This window comes from Procambarus clarkii, chromosome 1 (assembly GCF_040958095.1).
Source record: "Procambarus clarkii isolate CNS0578487 chromosome 1, FALCON_Pclarkii_2.0, whole genome shotgun sequence".
Taxonomy (NCBI): domain Eukaryota; kingdom Metazoa; phylum Arthropoda; class Malacostraca; order Decapoda; family Cambaridae; genus Procambarus; species Procambarus clarkii.
This window is the reverse complement of record NC_091150.1, coordinates 17,221,352-17,244,285: the sequence shown is the minus strand read 5'-3', so window position 1 is coordinate 17,244,285 and position 22,934 is coordinate 17,221,352. Positions and strand designations below refer to the sequence as shown.

General features: G+C 48.0%; 1 protein-coding gene across 1 annotated transcript in view; it reads right to left on the bottom strand.

Moving 5' to 3' along the window:
* LOC138360686 (calpain-C-like) overlaps positions 1–22,934 on the bottom strand; it is a 151,947-nt gene that overhangs the window by 16,602 nt on the left and 112,411 nt on the right. Inside the window, exons 13-14 of the mRNA XM_069320333.1 lie at positions 13,031–13,147; positions 7,667–7,725 (exon numbers count right to left, since the gene is read on the bottom strand). Coding sequence (XP_069176434.1) covers positions 7,667–7,725; positions 13,031–13,147 — 176 coding nt within the window. The remainder of the gene's footprint in view (positions 1–7,666; positions 7,726–13,030; positions 13,148–22,934) is intronic.

Sequence of the window (22,934 nt, the reverse complement as noted above, 5' to 3'; positions counted from 1 at the left end):
ATTCAAGAATGGAGACTTCAGCTTCAGAAGAATATATATCTGCCTTTTCTGTGGGGAGCCCCTACGGCTCCCTGGAGCTTATTGGGCTAATGTATGTTGTTAGACCGGGACATTAGCTATGGAGTTCAGACCTACCAGGGACCAGCGCCAGAACCTGGCCCCTTCAGAAAGGTTTCAGGGGGCAATGGCCCCGGAAAACCCCATTATGATTGGGGTTTTTCCTTATCTGCCATCGACCGGGGTCAGGCACCCAGAAAGGTAGGCATAACAAAACAAACCCCACATGGTAAAAACTACAACAAAAACCGAACAGAGAGGTAGAAACTCCCTACAATCCCAAGGAAACAATCAATCAATTAACTGCTGCGCTGGTCGTCCATGCAGCCCTCCCTTCCCGGACCTCACCACGCCGGCTGCCTTCAGTTCGTAAGCTAGTGTCAACCGGGATAGTCGCTTCTCTGGCCTCAAATTCCTGGGCGGTGTTTGCCTCATGTGGCGTTCTCTGCTGTCTTTGTGTGGTGTGCGGTGGCCAGGAGTACCTTATCAGTGCCGGGGCTGCATGCGCTTAGGGGCTTCCTTCCCTAGGCACCCAGTGAGTGCTGGGGAAGTTTGGGAACCGCTCCCATAGGGGTTCTTGCTGCTCGGCATTTGCCTCGCCATTGGGGCCAGCTGGGGCTTGGGGCCCTTGTTTGGCCTAGGGTAGGGAGTGGTGTTGTGCTGGTTAGGGTGTCAAGGTGTTGCGCGGCCTGCCACCTAAGCGGCGACCGGTTCCTGTTGCCTCTGGGGATGGTGTACTTTCATGGGTTTTTCTTTTATTTTGTTTTTGTTTGCCTGGTGGAGGTTCTGCCTCGTGGGTCTATAGTTCCCCTGATATTGTTTTGGTGGCCCTCTGCTAGGCCCCCGTGCTTGTACACATCCCAGGGGATTTTCAGTGTTATCATCTACCCTTGTTTGTTTGGGTTTCTTAACCGGTTAGCAATACCTTGCCTGGGCATCCCGTAGTTGTTACCCTACGGGCCCTGGAAACCCCTGTCGGGGCTCGGGGACCCATGGATGCGTCTCCCGAGTTCCAGCCTGCCTTGTGCAGGTTTAAAGGTTGCAGTGTGCCCTTGTCTCAGGGTGACAGTCACCTGGTTTGCCTTCGTCATGCTGCCTATTGGGTCAACGACACCTTTGACCTGGAGTCTTGCGAGTCACGTTCTCTGCTTGTGCTCCAGTTTTACTCTGAGGATGTTCCTGTTAGGGTACAGGCAGCATCAGCGCTGCATGTTAGGTTTAGGTTATTGCAACGTGCTAGGTTGGTTTTCCACCTGGATGCCCCGAGGCTGCCCTGTTTTGGTTTTAGGGACCCTGACCTGGGGGCGTTAGTCGCTATGGTTTTGGCTCCTTCCCCTGTGGTTCTTCCTGCACTTCCCCCCCCCCCTGTGTCCAGCTCCAAAACGTCTGAGGGTTTCGGCCTCGGCACAGGGTTTAGTTGGTAATGAGACTCGGGCTGCCTCGGGGGCTGCCCCATCCGGGTCGGGAGCCGGTTCCTCCTGCCGAGGCTTCTGGGTCCCACCAGCAGACCCCCTTCTTGTCTGCCTTTCCCTTGAACTCTGTCTTTTCTTCAGGGGTAGAGAGTTTGGAGGACGGCTCTGCTCCGGGTCCCGACGTGGGGGATCCTGGGGCTGGGGAGGAGTCAACCTGAGGGCCTTGGGCCCCTTTTGACCCCGCTGGGGTGCTCTTGCCTTCCTCGCGGGCTTATTGTTGCAGGGGAAGGGATTTTCTTAACCCCCCTTCCCTGTATGAGTATGATTTGGGTTCGGCTTTTTCCCGGGTTCGGTTCCGGGCGCATTTGGGTACCTCGGATCTTTCCAGAGGTTTTCTACTTCCCGTATCTCTGCGAAGGTGACTCGGGAAGCTCTTGCTGCTTACCTCCTGCGAGACGCGGGTTATGCCTCTACAATGGATCCGTCCTCACTTGAGTTTGGTTCTTCTTCCCGTTTTTGGGTGCATTTGGAGGTTCCGGAGTCTTCCTGGCTGGCAGACTGCCCTTTCTTTTCGTTGGGGGCGTGGCATGGGTTCTGTCAAACCCGCACGCTTGATTGCCAGGAAACTTCTACTTTTATGCAGGTTTACCTGGGGGGCGAATTTGAGAACCTTAATGCGTGCTTGTTCACTCCGGTGCTTTCTCGGGATGTTGGCCTTTTCCAGCTTCATGTGCAGGTTCCTCAGTTTTTGGCTTCATTGGTTGCGGAGGAGTTGCACACCCGTGGGCCTTTGGCTTCGGTCTTGCGTTTCTTTTCACTTCTCAAGCTGTCTTTAGCTTGGCTTGAGGAGGATGTGGGAGCGTTGAGTGAAGAGCCTTCGTCTGGGGTGTTGACTTCGGCAGCACTGTTGAAGCTCTTTGCGCCCATCCTGAAGGAAGAGGTGTCTCTGTTTTTTGCATCTTGCCTCGCGTGCCATCAGGCTGTGCTTGACCTCTTTTTGGAATCCGCTTGGGCCCTGGCTCTTTGGTTTTTGTCTCCGTTTTGACCGTTGCTGTTTGCAGAGACTGTGGTCTCTCAGTTTCTGCATGTGGCTTTGTACAGTTATCGTTCTATAGCGGACTTGTTGATTCTCCGAAGCGGTCGTTCTCGGCAGTTTCGGAGGGGTCGTGCCAGGGTTCCGGGTTCCGCTGGTCGAGGTGGGCCATTGGTGCCAGTTTCTGAGCCGTTGTTCCCTTCGGGGCCAGCGTCAACTGGTCGGCGCGGTGATCGCCCTGTTCGACGTTTGGGTTCTTGTAAGGGGCGTCGGCCCTTTTGTGGTTCGCCCCGTTGACGGGGCAATGGGAGGGAGGCTCACTCTGTTTGCCCACACTTGGTCCCACGATTTGTGGGCTTTTTCGGTCGTGTCATCCGGCGTGCGGTGGCGTTGGGCGACTCGTCCTCCTTTGGGGGGTTCGGGGCTAACAGGGCAGGTTTCTCTCCTGTGCTTTGTCAAGTCGTCTTGGAGTGGGTGCGCTTGGGCGTGGTCAAAATGACTACGTCCCTCAGGTGGGTTTCCCGTCTGTTTCCAGTGCCGAAACGGGACTGTGCGGATCTGAGGTTCATTCTGGACTTGTCCTGTCTGAACCCTTGGATTTCTTGCCCCTCCTTTCGGATGACTACTCTGTCTCAGGTCTGCCTTCTGTTGGAGCCGGGTGCCTGGATGGTGTCCCTGGACCTCCAGGACGCCTATTGGCACGTTCCTATTCATCCAGGGTTCAGGGACTGGTTAGGGTTCGTGGTGGGGCGTCACACTTACCGTTTTTGATGCCTACCTTTTGGCTTGAATCTGCCACCTCGTGTTTTCACGCGGCTGACCCGGGTTGTGGTGACCCATCTGCACTTTCTAGGGATTCGGGTTTTGGCCTACCTCGACGACTGGCTGGTGTGGGCTCCCAGTCTGTCAGCTTGTCTGCTCACCAGGGATATGGTTCTTTCCCAGCTCACCAGGTTTGGGTTCCTGGTGAACTGGAGGAAGTCCCATCTGGTTCAGTCCCAGGTTCGGACCTGGCTGGGTCTTGTTTGGGATTCTCGGACAACTTCCTCGTCTCTCCCTCCAGAGGCGTTGTTGCGGCTGCGGGACCACCGTCAGCTGTTTCTGAGGGGGTCCCGGGTCACTTGGCGGTTGCTCGAGCGGTTGTGCGGGAGTCTGAACTTCGCTGTGCTAGGCTACCCGCCTGGTCAGGTTTGGCTTCGGCGTCTGTTTTGGTTCCTTCGGGGACGTCCCTTCCGCCTCTCTCGCAGTCATTGGGTTCGTCCTCCGGGGGCCTTGTGTCGGTTGCTGCGTCACTGTCTTCCTCTTCGGGGTTTTCGAGGTTCGGTGCCTTGGCGCCTTCCCGAGCCCTCGCTCGATGTGTTCACTGACACGTTGTCTCTTGGCTGGGGTTTTGTGACCAGTGCTCACCAGGCAGGCCAGGGACGGTGGGGTCCGTCCTTCTGGTGGACTCACAGCACGGTTCTGGAGTACAAGGCAGTCTGGTTCGCGCTTCGGAGGGTTTGTGTCGCTCGGGGATCGACCATTCGCCTCCATTCGGACTGTTCTACAGTGGTTCATTGCCTGAACCGCGGGGGTTCTCTAAGGTTCTTGGCTCTTTGGTTGTTGGTCTCTTCGAGTGGTCCTACTGCTGGATTCTCGGGGTTTGGCTCTACATGCGGTTCATGTCCGGGGAGTATCCAACATTCTGGCGGACGGTCGGTCACACCTACATCCCCTGTCCACGGAGTGGATGGTCGACGACGACTCGTTTCGTTGGATCTGCCAGACATACGGTCTCCCAGATGTGGACCTCTTCGCGTCGGCGTGGTCTCGGCGTCTCCCAATCTATGTGACGCCCTTCCCCGACTGCGAGGCGTTCGCGGTGGATGCCTTTCAGCAGGACTGGTCAAGGAGGGGTTACCTGTACCTCTTCCCCCCGGTCCAGCTGTTGCTTCGGGCTCTGGTTCGGTTGGAGACATTCCCAGGGAGAGTAGTCCTTGTGGCCCCTTGGTGGCCAGCCCAGCCTTGGTTTCTGGTGCTATTGGCTCGGTGCCGGAACCCGGGATGTTTCCCGTGGCTCCGCCTCTTTCAGCAGGTCGGCCCGGTCCAGTACAGGGCTGGTTCGAACTTCTCTGCTCTTCGCGTCTGGTCTTTTTGACGCTGGTGTAGCACCATTTCTATGGTGATCAACTGGCTTCGTTGATGGTGTCCCACCTGAGAGCTCCATCTCGGCGACAGTATGAAGTTTCCTGGCGTTCTTTTCACCATTTTCTGGCTCTTCATAGGTTGTCTTTTCTTTCGGATCGGGTTGTCTTGTCCTTTCTTTCTTGGCTTTTTCAGGACCGTCATTTGATGCCTAATACTGTCGCCTCATATTGTGCGGCGCTGGCGGAGCCGCTCAAGCTAGCGTTCGGGGTGGACGTCACATCCGCCCCGTTTCGTAAGCTTTACCGTGCTATGTTTCACCTCCGGCCTGCTCATGCGCCTCCTGAGCCGTCCTGGTCCTTGGACAGGGTGCTCTCCTGTCTTTCCTCTCCTCGGTTTGTGGTGGCCCCTTCAATTCTGGATAGCTTTTCCAAGGTTTTGTTTTTGTTGGCATTGGCCTCTGGGGGCCGGGAAGGGGCGCTTTATGCTCTCCTCCGGCGCAGGGGTTTCTGCTCTTTTGGTCCTGGGGGTAGGTTTGTAAGTTTGCAGCCTTCTCCATCTTTTCTGGCGAAGAGCGAGACGGCTGGTTTCCGGAGGGGCCCATGGGTCATTGATGCTTGATTGGTTCGGCCAGGGGTGCATCGTGTGTTGTGTCCGGTTGCAGCACTTTGCCGTTACCTGCGCGCTTCAGCTGGGGTGGCTGGGGATGCGCTTTGGGTTGATCCGGTTTCCTTCGTTTCCTGTTCCAGGGCTCGGGTCTCCCAGGTTGTCCGCAGGGTTATTAAATCTAGCCAGCCTGTGGTCTATCCTCGCGCCCATGACGTTTGGAAGTTTGCAGCTTTGGCTGCCGTGTTTGGTAACATGTCTTGGGCTCATATTCGGGCGCGTGGATTTTGGAAGTCGAACAGGGTCCTGGCCACCCATTATTTGGTGAACGTCTCTGCTCCTCGGCGTTCTTGTGTTACTTTGGGTCGCATGTTGCAGCCAGTTGTCTCGACTTCGCATTGAGGAGTTTGTGGCCACCGCCTCCCGGGTAAGTCCCTAATTCCTTCTCTTTGGGTATGTAGCTCCAGGGAGCCGTAGGGACTCCCCACAGAAAACCAGCGTTGAATGTAATGAAACGCCATTTTCTGGGTGAGCCCTGGAGGCTCCCTGGCTACCCTCCCTCCCATCCGGTCGGCGGGGTTTTTTCGCATTGGTTGAGGCCTAGTTTCCGAACTGAAGGCAGCCGGTGTGGTGAGGTCCGGGGCCCCCCCTCCCTCTCCCGGGGAGGGGAGGGCTGCGCGGACGACCGGCGCGGCAGTAAATTGATTGATTGTTTGTTTCCTTGGGATTGTAGGGAGTTTCTACCTCTCTGTTCGGTTTTTGTTGTAGTTTTTACCATGTGGGGTTTGTTTTGTTATGCCTACCTTTCTGGGTGCCTGACCCCAGTCAATGGCAGATAAGGAAAACCCCAACCATAATGGGGTTTTCCAGGGCTATTGCTCCCTGAAACCTCTCTGAAGGGGCCAGGTTCTGGCACTGGTCCCTGGTAGGTCTGAACTCCATAGCTAATGTCCCGGTCTAACATTACATACATTAGCCTGATAAGCTCCATGGAGCCTCCGGGGCTCACCCAGAAAATGGCGTTTCATTATATTCAACGCAGGTTTTATAAAGTACAATGCACAGGAACAAACATCATGCCAGAACTAAATCAACCTCATACCGGGAACAATTGAGGACCACGGGACTAACACTGCATACCAAACATAACAGGGCAGCTCGCATAGAAACTTTTAAGATACTGAACAAATTGAAGGATATTAATCCCAACCATTTCTTTAAAGGTCACATGTAACATAAACAAGGAATAACAGCCTCAGACTCAACAAGCCACAATGTAGGACAGAAAACAGAAGATGCTATTTTATTCATAGGGTTATAAATCCAAGAACCACCTACCTGCCTGATGAAGCCATAAATGCCCTGACATTTCAGCATTTCAAATTACAGTTGGAAATGTTTTCAGGAAAAATTGACTGAAGTTTTTGTCTTCAGTGCTTTTGAAAAGCTGCTGACCTCCTGTTCTAACCATGGCTGCTAGATAGGTGGTGACCCTCAGATAAATTCAGGTAAATCCTGTCATGTCTTGATTTTTTTTTTTTTTAACAAAATTCCAATTTTTTGTGTAGGTCTTTTGGTGTCTTCCTGAGTGCCTACCAGGGACCAGGAGTCCCCTCCAATACAAGGAAGAGGAACCTGAGACCATAAGATCACCACAGAACTGAAGAAAACCCACCAGGATAGTTGAGTACACCAAAAGAAGCTACTGCATGGACATTTGCATCCCAGTAATAAACAATCCGTGGTGTAGTGGTAAGACACTCGCCTGGCGTTCCACGAGCACTTTGTCATGGGTTCGTATCCTGGCCGGAGAGGTTTTACTGGGCGCAAATCCATAACTGTAGCCTCTGTTTAACTCAACAGTAAAATGTGTACTTGGTTGTAACAACAATTCTTCGTGGGGGTCGAATTCCAGGGACCTGCCCGAAACGCTACGCGTACTAGTGGCTATACAAGAATGTAACAACTCTTGTATATATCTCAATGAACAAACTCATTGGTTACATCCAACCGATAGCTAGTAACACTCACTAGCCAAATGATCACAGCCTTACATTATCAGCTGGAATCAATCATATTGGCGTTTGTCTTTCCATTGGAGACCTTCGGCGCCGTGGAGAGGGGGGGGACCTGCTGCATGTGTGACAGCTCCTCCGTAACAGACTACCCTGGCTTTGTGCCCTGGAGAGGCCACTACAGACCGACAACCAGGGCACAACTCCATATAGTCTTCCCGAGACTGTTGGATGCCTACTACTACATTATCATTGATTGACTGGAGCATCCTAGCCACGAAGTCGAGCCTTACACTACACACTGCATTCACTTACATTTCGTACTCCAGTTCATCATAGGAGAGATATGTTACATTAGTAATATATACTATTTGTACACACAATTCCAGTACTCTGCACAGTCATGTATGATAACCCACCTCACTCATAGAGAACTTCACAGTACCATTCTGAAGTGGGTCACGCTTCTCAAAAAGATCTGAAATGATACAATAACTACCTTAGAAAGTGGCCATATTGTAGTTGTAATTACTAAACAGACCACAATTATTAATATTTTCGTACAATAATATAGCATTAATGATCTTAAAAATTCAAGAATTTTGAGAACTAGATATTATTTTATCACAGTTGGCTGAGGAAGGTGCTTCCCATCCTACATGCAAGATCTCTCTCAATGCACACAATTCAATATGAAATATTCTTAAAAACACACATGCCACACCTCATTCCTGTTTTTTTTTCTATACAGTTTGCTGTCTGTAGTTTGTATACACAAACAGTATAGATGGTATGTGTTTGTGGGAGGGAAGATGGTGTTTGTGGGAGGGAAGATGGTGTGCATGGAAGGGAGTTGTGTGTAATTATCTAACTCCAGTTACCTAGGTTGAGTTACAGGATGAGAGCTATGCTCGCGGAGTCCCGTCTTCCCAGTACTCTTTGTCATTTAACGCTTTGAAACTACTTACGGTTTTGGCTTCCACCGCCACCTCACTAAATTTGTTCCAACTATCTACCAATATGCAGCAGTTGTATGGTGCCCATGTTTTAAAGCAGCACATCAACAAATTGAAAAAAGTGCAGACATGCAACTATATGGCTTCTGGAACTGAACAACAAAGCTATAAGGAGAGCTGTGAGACATTAAACATGCCAAAACTGGGAGATAGAAGAAATAGAAGATAGAAGAGGCAATATGACCTCTGTGTATAAAATAGTAATTGGAATCAACCAAATTGGGAAGGAAAAATTCCCCAGACCTGGAACGTCTACCACTTTGTGAGAGGTACGAGGAATGGCTATGGAAATTAAACGTCACGTCCCTGGAAGTTAGAAGAGTTAGGGAGAGACATGATCACCACCTAGAGAATTCTGTGGATTTGGTCTGTAGATTTACTTAATAATGACCAGCATTTAATCAGTAAGTGAGGTTAAAGGCTGGCCCCCTTTACAGTAGGCCTACGATATGCAGATCAGCCTCATCTACTACCATACTCACACGCAGCTCCAGAAGTCGGAGCCGTATGTTTGGTGCTCGTGGTAGTATTGGCCGTGGTGTTGGCGCCAGAACCAAACCCCCGGGTGTACTTGTGAGAGAGGATTGTGCCACATTTGTTCCACAAATACTAACTTTTGATGGTACCGATGTTGGTGTGACACCATTATTCCCATATACTGGTGAAGATATGGCCGAAAAAGACTATTTCCTGGCGTATTTTGATAATGAATCCATGACCCATCTTGTAACTGAGACAAACAGATACGCTCACAGCCTCATAGACGCCGGCAACTTACCTGCCTCTCGCCTGACACGCTGGAAGGACACCACAATTGATGAAATGTACGTGTTTCTCGCACTGAGCATGATGATGAAACACTCTAAAAAACACATCATCCAGAATTATTGGAGCAGACAGCCTTGTTCCATCCCCAGTGTTCAACAAGTACATGTCACGTTATAGGTTCCTGTTGCTTCTCAGGTGCCTGCACTTCGAAAATAATGCAAATGAAGACGGACACAACAGACTTTGGAAGGTACGGAAGGTTTTCAGTGACATGAGAGGCAAGTTCCGTGACTATTTTGTACCAGGAAAGAATGTGGTGGTTGATGAATCGCTTGTACTGTTTAAGGGGCGACTGGCGTTCAAGCAGTACATCCCATGAAAGTGCCACTGATTTGGTCTAAGGTTTTTCGTGCTGTGCGACTGTGAGACTGTATCATCATGGACATGATACTGTATTCAGGTACAGACATCAATATACCAGCTCAAGATGAACACGGGGTTCTTCAGCAGTGTTGTCAAAACCCTCATGGAACCATTGCTGAACAAGGGACAAATATTGTTCACTGACAACTACTATACCAGCCCCTTGTTAACCACACACTTCCTTGACCACAACACCGGCGTATGTGGCACTGTGAAGGCCCTCAGGAGAGAAATGCCAGTGTTTGGCATAGGTATTGCAGTGGGTGATTGCCAGTTGCGCTAGTGTGACAACATATTAACAGTGTGGTGGAGGGACAGACGCGAGGTGAATATGCTGACAATTCACATCGGTGCCATGTTGGACAGCGGCAAAGTCCACTTTCAAACGCGCTTCCCCATATATAAACCCGATTGTGTTATAGACTACAACGTGAACATGCGCCTAGTAGTTAAATGTGACATGATGCTCGGTGCCGTCGAGTGAGTGTGTAGGTCTGTGAAGTGGACGAAAAAGTTATTTTTTTCCACCTCATTGATGTTGCAGTGCTCAACTGTTTCAACATGTTTCTGGTAAAGTCAGGCAGGAGACCGCCAATACGGACATTCAGTGTTGCTGTAGTGTCACAACTGCTCATAAAGTATGGGAAGGAGGGCTCTATTGCACTGTGCAGGGTGCCAGCAACAATGCCACACGTCGCTCCAGACAGGCTGAGGGGTAACGAGATGTTTGATGTCCATATGCTCCAGTGTATGCATGGCACAGCATCACAGGAAAAGGGTAAACGTGCCTGTGTTGTCTGCAAGAACAGTACTCATAGAGAACAAAAGCGAAGATGCATCAGCACCTGGTTCGTTGAGTGCAAGGTGCCACTCTGCCCCGTTGGCTGTTTCGCAGCATATCACACACTCGCGGAGTTCTGAGTGTGTTCATGGTGTATGTATATAGTGTGTGATACTGTACAGTGTGTAAATATTTTGTAAATATACATAAATGAGCATGATACATTAGAAATATGTGCAAGATATGTGAACACATTTGTGATTCAGTGTCTTCAGACAGTACTGATGTTCTACTGCCATAATATAATGTATGTGTTCATTATACATAGGATTGGCAACTCGTATTTGGAACTGTGCACAAAAAATGAACAAAAATATATTTGTGGCAACTGGCGCATCTTGAACCTGGTGCACGACTGCCCCGGGAGTGTACGCCCTGGGCAACCAGCAATTGATGACGTCACTCGCCATTTTCCTGACCCCCATTGAGGCCAAAGTAAGTACAATTTATCTTTATTTCTGGGGGAGCCCCGTCGGCTCCCTGGAGCTATCCAGGCTGAATGGATATGTATAACTTTCAGGCATAAAAGTGCATGGAGTTCTTGCCTATCGGAGACCACGAGCCAGAACATGGTCCCCTCAGAGGCGCACGAGGAGCAATGACCTATAGAAACCACCCCCCCCTCTCTCCCCCCCCGTGGTTGGAAGCATTCTATGTCTGCCATCGACCGAGACAGGTACCCAGAAACGTAGGCGTCCCAAAGCAAACCCTTATTGTGGTGAAAATATTGTTACCAAAAGCCGAACGAGTGGACAGAACTCCCTAAAACTAAATCCGTAAACTAGCATGACGTCATCACTTCACCACCGTCTGCGCAACCCCCCCCCCCTCCCCAGGGAAGTGGAAGGGGGAGCCCCAGACCCTCCACAGGGAAGTGGAAGGGGGAGCCCCAGACCCTCCCCAGGGAAGTGGAAGGGGGAGCCCCAGACCCTCCCCAGGGAAGTGGAAGGGGGAGCCCCAGACCCTCCCCAGGGAAGTGGAAGGGGGAGCCCCAGACCCTCCCCAGGGAAGTGGAAGGGGGAGCCCCAGACCCTCCCCAGGGAAGTGGAAGGGGGAGCCCCAGACCCTCCCCAGGGAAGTGGAAGGGGGAGCCCCAGACCCTCCCCAGGGAAGTGGAAGGGGGAGCCCCAGACCCTCCCCAGGGAAGTGGAAGGGGGAGCCCCAGACCCTCCCCAGGGAAGTGGAAGGGGGAGCCCCAGACCCTCCCCAGGGAAGTGGAAGGGGGAGCCCCAGACCCTCCACAGGGAAGTGGAAGGGGGAGCCCCAGACCCTCCCCAGGGAAGTGGAAGGGGGAGCCCCAGACCCTCCCCAGGGAAGTGGAAGGGGGAGCCCCAGACCCTCCCCAGGGAAGTGGAAGGGGGAGCCCCAGACCCTCCCCAGGGAAGTGGAAGGGGGAGCCCCAGACCCTCCCCAGGGAAGTGGAAGGGGGAGCCCCAGACCCTCCCCAGGGAAGTGGAAGGGGGAGCCCCAGACCCTCCACACCAGCAATCCAACCGTCAGTTCTTGGCTGATGTGCTTACTGGCCGGTCAGGTGCCTCTGGCTCGGGTTTTGTTTCAGTTCTGTGCCTTGTGGTGTGGGGCTGTCTCTACCGGTGCTCTGTCTCTGTCTCGGGCTGCATGTGCCCATGGTTCTCTTCCCTAGGTACCCTGTAAGTACTGCCCTTGGGGACCAGACCACACACTAGAAATTGAAGGGACGACGACGTTTCGGTCCGTCCTGGACCATTCTCCGACTTGAGAATCGACTTGAGAATGGTCCAGGACGGACCATTCCGTTTCACCCATGGTGAAACTCCATGGGTTCTTAAGATTTCATAGTCATTCTTTCCCTCTACTTTTGCAAGGTTCCTTATGATGAGGTTGTTTCCTCATTTTTTCTATCCAAGGGTTCTGCTGCTCTCGCCAGATCTTCAACTCTGCCTGTATTTAGTGTTTTCCCTTAGAGTATGCGTTCTGCCCTGGTTCATCTCAACTCTGCCTGCATTCAGGGTATTTTCCCTGAGTGAAGGGTTTCCTCCTGAGTTCACCTGGTTTACCTCTGGAATCATGCCTACACGTTTGCTATTTATCGATTGTTGCAAGTACATAAACTGTTTCATCAAAACTTTCGGACCCTCTTGTAGTTCTCTAATCATGTCACAGGGATTTTTTCCTCTGATCTGCTCATTACTCTCAACTGAATCATTGTTGGTAGTGCCCGAGTCATTATCGCTAGGCTTACTCCATGGCACGCAGTGGAAATGAAAAAAAGAGCTTTTGCCTTCGGTTGGCTCATTGTTGTACGCTTCGATTCTTTTATCCGAGATGTTTTGACATATGCCGTGGTATTTCTCATGGCACAGATCACATTAAAGTGACTGATGCCTGAGAGTAACTTTCCCTCTCACACGTCATACAGTCATCATACCCTCCTGCCATGTTTACTAATTGAGTTAGAAACAAAAGTAAACAGTAAGTAAAATAATTTACTTACTTTATACCAAGTACTGTATCAGATTTAGGTGAAGTATCAATCATTTTTCACAGTTATAATTTCACAAACAATAATTTTTCACAAGAATTTCAACTTTTTTTTTCAATACTATGAGGCTTTCTCAACATATCACAGAGTTCATGGTGATTGCACATATTTGGAGTTTTAAATTACGACTTTTTATACATCAGCTACTAATACCTTAATTTATCTAAATGTTTGTTTTTATCTTTTCAGTAACGAAGTAGAGGATGGTACTTACTAAAGGCAACAGAGAGATGGAGGATAGCACTGACAAAGTCACCAAACCGTAGTGTCCCATCCTTTCTCATGTAGCGCAGCACGAGTATTGACACCACCTCCGTGCTCAATTGGAATCCTGAAGATTTAATAAGTGAAAATATACTAATAATAATAATAATAATAATTTATAATAATAATAATAATAATTTATAATAATAATAATAATTTATTTACAAGAAGGTCCAATGGGTTGGTGAGATAACATAAGAATGGTATTTTTACATTCACGCAAAGTCACTAACACTCATAGCATTTCAGGCAGGTCCTTAATCTAGCATATCATGTAAGATGAAAAGGTACATTGTAGCAAATCTTTTTATCAACATATAACTACAATATGAATAGACAGAAGTGAGTACACTATTAAAGATGTAGTGTATGTCTTAAGTACTAATATTTGGGGAATGTGTAGCACAGATACAATGTGAGTGTGAAGCACAAGGTAGGTAAGAGGATGAAATTAGGTACTTTTTGGTTTTACTTCTGAATAAGGCCTGTAACACCGTAAAAGTGTTTTGTTTAGTTTTATTTAATAAATAAATATATATGTATATATATATATATATATATATATATATATATATATATATATATATATATATATATATATATACATATATATACAAATGCAGTTGTTTGTATATATATATATATATATATATATATATATATATATATATATATATATATATATATATATATATATATATATATATATATATATATATATATATATATATATATAGTCGACCAGACGACCCACCAGCTTCTGAAGAGCGTGTGTGTATATATACGCGAGTACCAGACTGTATATAGATATATAATATATATATATATATATATATATATATATATATATATATATATATATATATATATATATATATATATATATATATATATATATATATATATATATATATATATATAATATATATATATTGTCGGGGTACGCGAGTGGCAAGTAACAGTATACAAGATAGCCTAAGTACTTTATCCTGTCAACGGTCGCCAACGTCGGGGTGTCTCTCTCTCTACATGGACACCACCCAGTAGTATTAGCGATAACTGTTACTCACCGTAGCCCTGCGGGTCTTCACTCAATCCTCGCAGTGCCACTGTTCGCCAGGAGAGTATCCCAGTCGATCCCCAGCCAGCCTTATAGCCGAAGAATGAGTAGGAACACAGTTTGCTCTCTCCCAACCGTGTGCCCGCCCCGACAAGGGTTCTACTACTAACTGCAAGGTCGCCAACTGGTGTTTCCCGTGTCCAGTAACACGCCAGTGGAATTGTGGTACTAATGGCAGAGCGCACTCATTAAATCTGGTCTCAGGCAGGTATATGTCTCTAATACTCTCACTCTTTGGAACCATTCTATAGCAACAAGATATATGGAGGGATAATATAAACGCAAAGGTATTTTGTATTTTACTTAAAAACTTCGAGGTATTATATCCGTATCAACAACCAAACATCAAGTACACTGCAGAAAGTCACTCACTCTTCATAAAACTGGGGCTCACCTAGAGGGTAACACTCTCCCCCCTCCTGTCAATGTCATAATCAGCTGAGCGGCCCCCCTCACCGTGCGAATGCTTAGTACTTGTTTTCCTTGGCGTGAAGCGCCTGGTTCTTTAAATTCGCTGGGATCACTATGTTTGTAATCAACACAATATTTCTATAATGGCAATAGAACGCAATGAATCACCACACTGATCTCAAGTTCAGTAACTCATTTCTACAGCAATTAACATAATATTTCACTATAATAGCATGATACACTGTACTTCACAATAATTACAATGAATGCAATTAACCACAGTACTGTTCTTAGATTCAGTAATTCCTCTCGAAGGCGATAACACAATTAATCACTGCACACATGGAAATGTTATTCATCACACCAACATATACATAGATATAGATAAATTCATCAATATCAATAATAATAGGATAAATACTGGGCACACAGCCTAACACCAATAACTGGTACACTTATATATATATTCTCTGGCATAAGTTATCATATTAATGTCACATGAAAGAAATCATCAACGACACAATAAATTCTTCAATAATTCCAGGTGCCTGCACACACCACATATATAAATATCGTGAGAGCTCTGTACAGCCTCACTCTGCACAACTGTGCCTTACTGTGACATAGACATAGGTGAGCCTTGCTCATGACATGAAAGATACTCTGGCTAAATATATATAGCTGACTAAAGGGGAACTGGGAGGGAAACTAGAATCACCTACTTCCACCTCACTGATGTGGACTCGCCCTCCGGTGAGAGTTGAATTGTAGCTCCTGGTCCCGGCTCTCGCCTCATTGTAGGGAACGCCCCCACACACACACTGATGCATTCTCCAGGAACCCAATTAACGTCCCAAAATAAACGCGTCATCACCGTGCTCTGTCCTCCGCAGATCCGTGTTCCTCCAAAACGTCTTGTAGGGTTGGAGTCGGTCTTCCGGCCGTCAACTTCTCACAACTACTGCTGCCAACCTACTTCTCGGCTGCAGTCATCCTGATTCCCAATTAGTTTTCTTCTTTCACTGCTTCCCGGTGGATTGGCCCAGCCGCTACGTCGTCACTGTGAAGCTATCATACGCCCCAGACGTCACTGTCTAGACTTCACTTCCTGCACAGCACCTGTCCCTGGAGCACTTGTTGCTCAATATTCCGTCGATTCCCTCTTCAGTCCAACACATGAACAAGGGAAGACCTCACAGCGTACTTGCAGACAACGGGTGATGCGTAAAATCCACGGGAGCGGGGTACAACTGTCAAATCTGACAGAACCAACCTTCACACATCCGTCCACCTTGACATGTCATGTCAGACTAGTGGCGCCAAAGTGGCGCGATCTCCGGACCCCCCCCCTGCCTTCGTGACATCATACTTGCCAGGGGCGGTTTTCATTGGCTCCCTGTGCCACGTCACTGTCAGTGACCAATCTGTTGCCACTGACGTCACACAGTTTTGGCAGCAAAACGGAGTGGCCAGCGCCATATTGGCGTCCTAAAGGGCCTATACCACGGGCCAAAATACTTTTTTTTTACGAGTTTCTCGCCAACGCGAGAACATTACACTCTCCCACATATATCAAACTGATGCCCGCAACATAGAGAACGCTCGAGTAAAGTGGATATGACTCTTACAGCAGTCGTGGGAAAAATATATGGGGGGGGGAACACCGTCACAATATATATATAGTTAGTTCATGAGTCACAGACAAGGATTTGAGAGGCGCCATTCTGTCAGCCTGAAACTCACACCTCTAAGCGTTAATGACCTCAACTTGACCTGAGGTCAGCTCTTGCGAATAAACCTTGCTTCTGCTAATCTGATAAATGTAGCCTGATAGCCTTCAAACAAGCCACCAGTTTTAGGTGTGGCTTGGTAGAGCGCCTGGGGCTATCTACTTGTGGGCGGAGTTAGCTACCAGGTTTCCTAATATATACTGAGGGCACTGTAGATTCGAGAGGAATAAACAATAGGACAACAGAGACAGCACAGCAGAGCAGGGCAGCAGACACCCGCCGAGATAGGCTGTCGGCCGGATGGGGGGGGTGACGCTGCCTGTCAATGGCAGACCCTTCCCCCCCCCCCTCTTTATTCAACTTAGGCTCAGTCCTCGGTGAGTGAATGTGAAGGTGACTTAGTCGTGTTTACTAGTGTTGTGTGACTATCAAGGGGCAGACAGTGGTAATGGTCTCGAATTCTTGGGTAATGACTCACTTTGTATATTAATAGTGAACCTTCAGTTTGATTGCTTAAATTATGATATCCTGATAAATATACTTGATGAATTATTGAGAAATATATACTTGATTCACGTTACTTGTAATCCGATATTAATTGTTCCTAGATCTGGGATTTGTGGATACAATATGCAAACTAGAGTATAGAGTACTCTTGAGTGATTAAACTAAAGAAACTTGCCTGGAATATGATTACAATTATGACAGTAACATCTTTTGATACAGACAAGTTCCATTCCTTGTCTTGTATGTACTGACCAAAATGGATGGTGGCAGCCCTTCTCCTTCTACTATCCACTTTTCTACTTTATACTTCTACCCTTCTATCTCTACTCACTTCCCCGTTACACGCGTAGGTTGGACAATTTTTTAATTCATTAGGAAGCAAATTCCATTGACTGGGTCCTTTTATTTCCATGGAGTATTTGCACAGATTTAGTTCGACTCTGGAGATATCAAAGAGATATTTATTTCTGTGGAGAGCCCTCTGGCTCACGGAGCTATACCAGGCTGATGTCTATGTATTAGACCATGGCAATAGTCAATCGATGGAGTTCTAAGCATACTGGGTACCACGAGGCAGAACCTGTCCTCCTCAGAGAGGCACGATGAGCAATGGCCCATTGATACCCCCGTGTAGTTGGAAGCAGTCTATCTCTGCTTTCTATCAGGTCAGGCACCCAGAAAGGTAGGAATCCCAAAACAAACTACACCTGGTGAAAAATTGCTAACCAAAAGCAAGCAACCACAACTCCCCAATCAGAAAACAAGCAAACAAGCATGACGTCACCACAGCCACCACGCCGCTGTCTGCGCAACTCCCACCTGTTACGGGAGGGGGAAGGGGAGGGGGGTCCCCTGACCTCTCAAGTCAGCTACCCAACCTCAGTTCTGAGGCTGTTGTGTTGGGTGGCAGTTGATTGAGTGGCACCAATCCTTGAGCAGTGTTGTGCCTTGTGGTGTGGTAGAGTGCAAGCCAGGATCAATTCCAGAAGTACTGGGGCTGCATGTGCCTAGGGTCGCCTTCCCTAAGAGTTCTGTAAGTACTGCACTTGCAGTTTAGAGTTATCTTCCATAAGTCGTTCGGGAACTACCTCCACAGGGTTCTTTTGCTGTTTGGCGATTGCCTGCCCTTGGGGTCAGCTGGGGTTTTTCCTGCCTCTGTTTGAGCTTGGGTAAGAGGTAGTACTGCCGCTGGCAGCGGTGAAAGGTAATGTGCAGCTGTCTTAATATGCATAGCGGCCGGTTCTGTTCCCCTGGGGAAGTTGTGCCTTTGCAGAGTTTGTCTTTTCTTTTTTTTATTTGTTTTTGTTTGGGGTCTGCCTTGTGTGGCTATAGTTCAATTGTATTTTGGTGGCCCGTCTCTAGGCCCCCCCGTGATAGTACACGTTGCACGGGTTCAGCTTTTAGTTTGAATGCTTGGTAGTTCTGGGATAACCAGTTAGCAGTACCTTGCCTGGGCTTCCCTTAGTAGTCAGCCTAAGGGCCCTGCAAACCCCTATTGGGACTCATTGGTTCAATGGAGGAGTCCGCTGAGTCCCACCTTGCTTCGTGTGAGTTTGAAGGGGGTGCTCCCTTGTCTCACCCTTGTTTCAGGGTGACACTCACCGTCTTTGCCTTTGCCATGCTGCCTGATGGGTTGATGACACCTTTGATTCCTAGTCCTGCGGTGGTGTTTCTTGCATGTACTCCATTTCACCCAGTCTATTGTTATTGATATTCGGGTGCAGGCAGCTTCCGCATTGCATGCGAGGTTTAGGCTGCTGAAACGCACTAGATTGGATGCCTTTCCAGATGGCCCTGCCTTTCCAGATGGCCCGAGTCTACCCTGCTTGGGTTATAGGGACCTGGACTTGGGGGTGTTAGTTGACTTTGGTTTCATCTGCGCCTCCTTGTCCTTTCCCTGCTGTGGTTCATCCTGTTCCCCCTCGCCACCTGTTCTCGGCTCCCAAATGTCTGAGGGTTTCAGAGTTGGGGCAGGGTTTTCATGGTGGTGAGACTTGGGCAGCCTCAGAGACTGCCTCTTCTGGATCGGTGGTGGAAGCTTTTGAGCCTGTTCCTTCTGTCAGGGCTTTTGAGTTGCACCAGTGGACTCCCTTCATCCCTGCTTTTCAGGTGGACTCTGCCTTTTCTCTTGAGGTAGAGGGTTTGGAGGACAGCTCGGCCCCGGGTCCTGATTTGGAGGATTCCGGGGCTGGGGAGGAGCTGACTTGGGGGCTTGGGCCTTGTCTGACTCCGCTTGGGTATTGGTACCCTTGGCGCGGAGCGTTGTTGTTACAGGGGAAGGGGTTTTCCTATCCCTGCTTCCCTCCCTGTACGAGTCTGATATGGGTTTGGCTCCTTCCCGGGTACGGTTCCGAGTTCCCTTGTGCTCCTCAGTTTTCTCCTTCCGGTGGTTTTCGGCTTCCCGCATCCCGCTTGGGGAGGTATGGGAAGCCCTTGTGGCTTACCTCCTGCGAGACCCTGATTATGCCTCAATAATAGATCCTCCTCCTTTTGAGTTTGGCTCCTTTTTTTTCTTATTGGGTGCATTACGAGGTGCCGGAGTCTTCCTGGCTGACAAACTGCCCTTTCTTTTCATTAGGTAGGACCCGCACACCAAGCTTCAATGGAGGGAGTTGAGTGCGGTTGTTCAGGTTTACCTGGGAGACGAGTTTGAGCACCTCAATGGAGGGAGTTGACTGCGGTTGTTCAGGTTTACCTGGGAGACGAGTTTGAGCACCTCAATGCATGCATGTTTGCCCCTGTCCTTCCTTGCAATATCGGCCAGGTGCAGCTTCACATGCAGGGTCCCTCTCTTTTGGCGTCCCTGATGGCTGAGAATTTGCATGCCCGTGGGCATTTGGCATCGGTTTTGTGCTTCTTTTTCCTGCTGGAGCTGTCTTCAGACCGGCTTGAGGAGGATGTGGGCGAGCCAGGCTCCGGGCCAGCGTCCAGTGCGCTTGCCTTGGTGGCTCGGACGTCGACTGCCTTGTTGAAGTTGTTTGCGTTGATTCTAAAGGAAGCGGTGTCTCTGTTCTTTGCTTCGCACCTCGCGTTCAGACAGGCAGTGCTCGTCCACTCTTTGGAATCTGTTTGGGACCTGGCACTTAGATTTTCATCCCCTTTTTGTCCGATGCTGTTTGCAGAGTCTGCGGTGGTGCACTTTCTGCAGGGGGACTGCAGGGGTTCAATGCAGTCCTTGGCTCTTTGGGGCTTGTCACTTTCGGTGACAGTCTGCTGAATTCTCTGGGTTTGGCTCTCCTGGCGGTTCACACTCAGAGGATGTCCAATGTCCTAGTGGATGGCTTGTTCCAGTTCATTCCCCTTTCCAAGAAAAGGACGGCTGACAGTCCAACTACACAGCAGTGAGTGAGGAGAGAGAGGCAGAAAGAAATTTTGAAAAAGGGATAGCGGATAAAAGATATTTTGAGAAAGGGATAGCGGACAAATGTAAAACAGAACCAAGCCTATTCTATACTGTAAATTCATCAACAAATTGCAGGTAAAGGATATTATTCAGAGGTTGAAAGTGGGAAACGGATTCACGGAAAATGAAAATGAACTGTGTGAAACATTAAACGAAAAGTTTCCAAAGTGTGTTTGTAAAAAATGAAAATGAATCAGACACAATAAGAACTCTAGAGAATAACATAGAGGTGTCTAGAGACGAAGTGGAAAAAATGCTCAACGAGCTAAGTAAGAACAAAGCAGTTGGCCTCGATGGAGTTTCACTATGGGTTCTGAGAGAATGTGCATCTGAGCTTCATATTCCACTTCAAATGATTTTTCAGGCATCCCTGTGTATAGGAGTCCTAGCAGATGTGTGTGGGGAAAAGGATAACATAGTTCCAATCTAGAAAAGTGGCAGCAGAGATGACCCCCCTCAATTATAGACCTGTATCACTGACAAGAGTAATAGACTAAATATTGGAAAAAATAATTAAAATTAAATGGGTAGAATACTCGGAGAAAAACGATATAATAACAGACAGATAGTATGGGTTTCGATCTGGAAGATCCTGTGTAACAAATTGACTTTGTTTCTATGATTGAGCCACAGAGATTTTACAGGAAAGATATGGTTGGGTTGACTGAATTTATCTGGACCTAAAAAGGCTTTCGACAGAATTCCACATAAGAGGTTGTTCTGGAAAATGGAACATATTGGAGGAGTGACAGGTAAGCTTCTAACATGGATGAAAAATGTTCAGACAGAAAAATGAGGGCAGTAATCAGAGGCAATGTATTGAACTGGAGAAATGTTAAAAAGTGGAGTACCACAGGATTCAGATCTTGCACCGGTAATGTTCATTGTCTACATAAACGATCTGCAGATGGAATACAGAATTATATGAACATGTTTGCTGATGATGCTAAGATAATAGGAAGGATAAGAAACTTAGATGATTGTCATGCCCTTCAAGAAGATTTGGACAAAATAAGTGTATGAAGCACCACTTGCCAAATGGAATTTAATGTGAATAAATGCCATGTTATGGAATGTGGAATAGGAGAACATAGACCCCACACAACCTATATATTATGTGAGAAATCTTTAAAGAATTCTGTTAAAGAAAGAGATCTAGAAGTGGTTCTAAATAGAAAATTATCACCTGAGGACCACATTAAGAACATTGTGCGAGGAGCCTATGCTACACTTTCTAACTTCAGAATTGCTTTTAAATACATGGATGGCAAAATACTAAAGAAATTGTTCACGACTTTTGTTAGGCCAAAGCTAGAATATGCAGCAGGTGTGTGGTGCCCATATCTTAAGAACACATCAACAAACTGGAAAAGCTGCAAAGACATGCAAGTAAATGGCTCCCAGAACTGAAGGGCAAGAGCTACGAGGAGAGGTTAGAGGCATTAAATATGCCAAAACTAGATGATAGAAGAAAAAGAGGTGATATGATCACTACGTACAAAATAGTAACAGGAATCAATAAAATTGATAGGGAAGAATTCCTGACACCTGGAACTTCAAGAACAAGATGTCATAGATTTAAACTAACTAAACAAAGCTACTGAAGAAATATATGAGAATTCGCTTTCGCAAACAGAGTGGTAGATGGTTGGAACAAGTTAGGTGAGAAGGTGGTGGAGGCTAAAACCGTCAGTAATTTCAAAGCGTTATATAACAAAGAGTACTGGGAAGACGGGACACCACGAGCGTAGCTCTCATCCTGTAACTACACTTAGGTAATTACACTGATTAAGTTCCATACTACTAGTAGTTATCAATCAGATAATTCTATTGGTGTACCGGTGATCACGAGCAAGAACCTGGCCCCCTCCAGAGATGTGAAGGGAGTAATGGCCTATGAACATTTTACATATAAAGTTTATCATCTTTCTGGGGGCTTCTCTGATGATGGAAGAAACCCAAATATAGATAGGCCCAAAGGTCATCCGTCACAAGCACCGCCGACAACAAAGGTCATCCGTCACAAGCACCGCCGACAACAAAGGTCATCCGTCACAAGCACCGCCGACAATAAGGGAACCTGGGCATGCAACTGCACAAGACCCACATCCTGTGAAAGAGTGGGAACAAACAGGCAGCCGTCGAGGGGTATAAAAGAAGAGCCCACGAAAATACCTGGTTGATACCTGGTTGATGGGGTTCTGGGAGTTCTTCTACTCCCCAAGCCCGGCCCGAGGCCAGGCTCGACTTGTGAGAGTTTGGTCCACCAGGCTGTTGCTTGGAGCGGCCCGCAGGCCCACATACCCACCACAGCCCGGTTGGTCCGGCACTCCTTGGAGGAATAAATCTAGTTTCCTCTTGAAAATGTCCACGGTTGTTCCGGCAATATTTTGTAACCTGTAACATGGTTGGCACCTAACACCACTCAAGCGTGAAGGTCTGACAAATGTCACGTCAAACACCAAGTAAGGGTAAGGGACTGTCTGCCTGCCAGGAAAACTCCAGATCCTTGTCATGCATCCAATAAGGAGAAGACCAAAACAGAAAAGAGGCAGGGTCCATCAACAGGGTGTAATCCTGGTCATGTAGCTGAGGGTTGCAGGTTCAATCCCCGGGCAGGACATAGATGGGTGGAAACCTTTTCTTTCACCTGATGTGTCTGCAGTATGTTTTAACAGACATC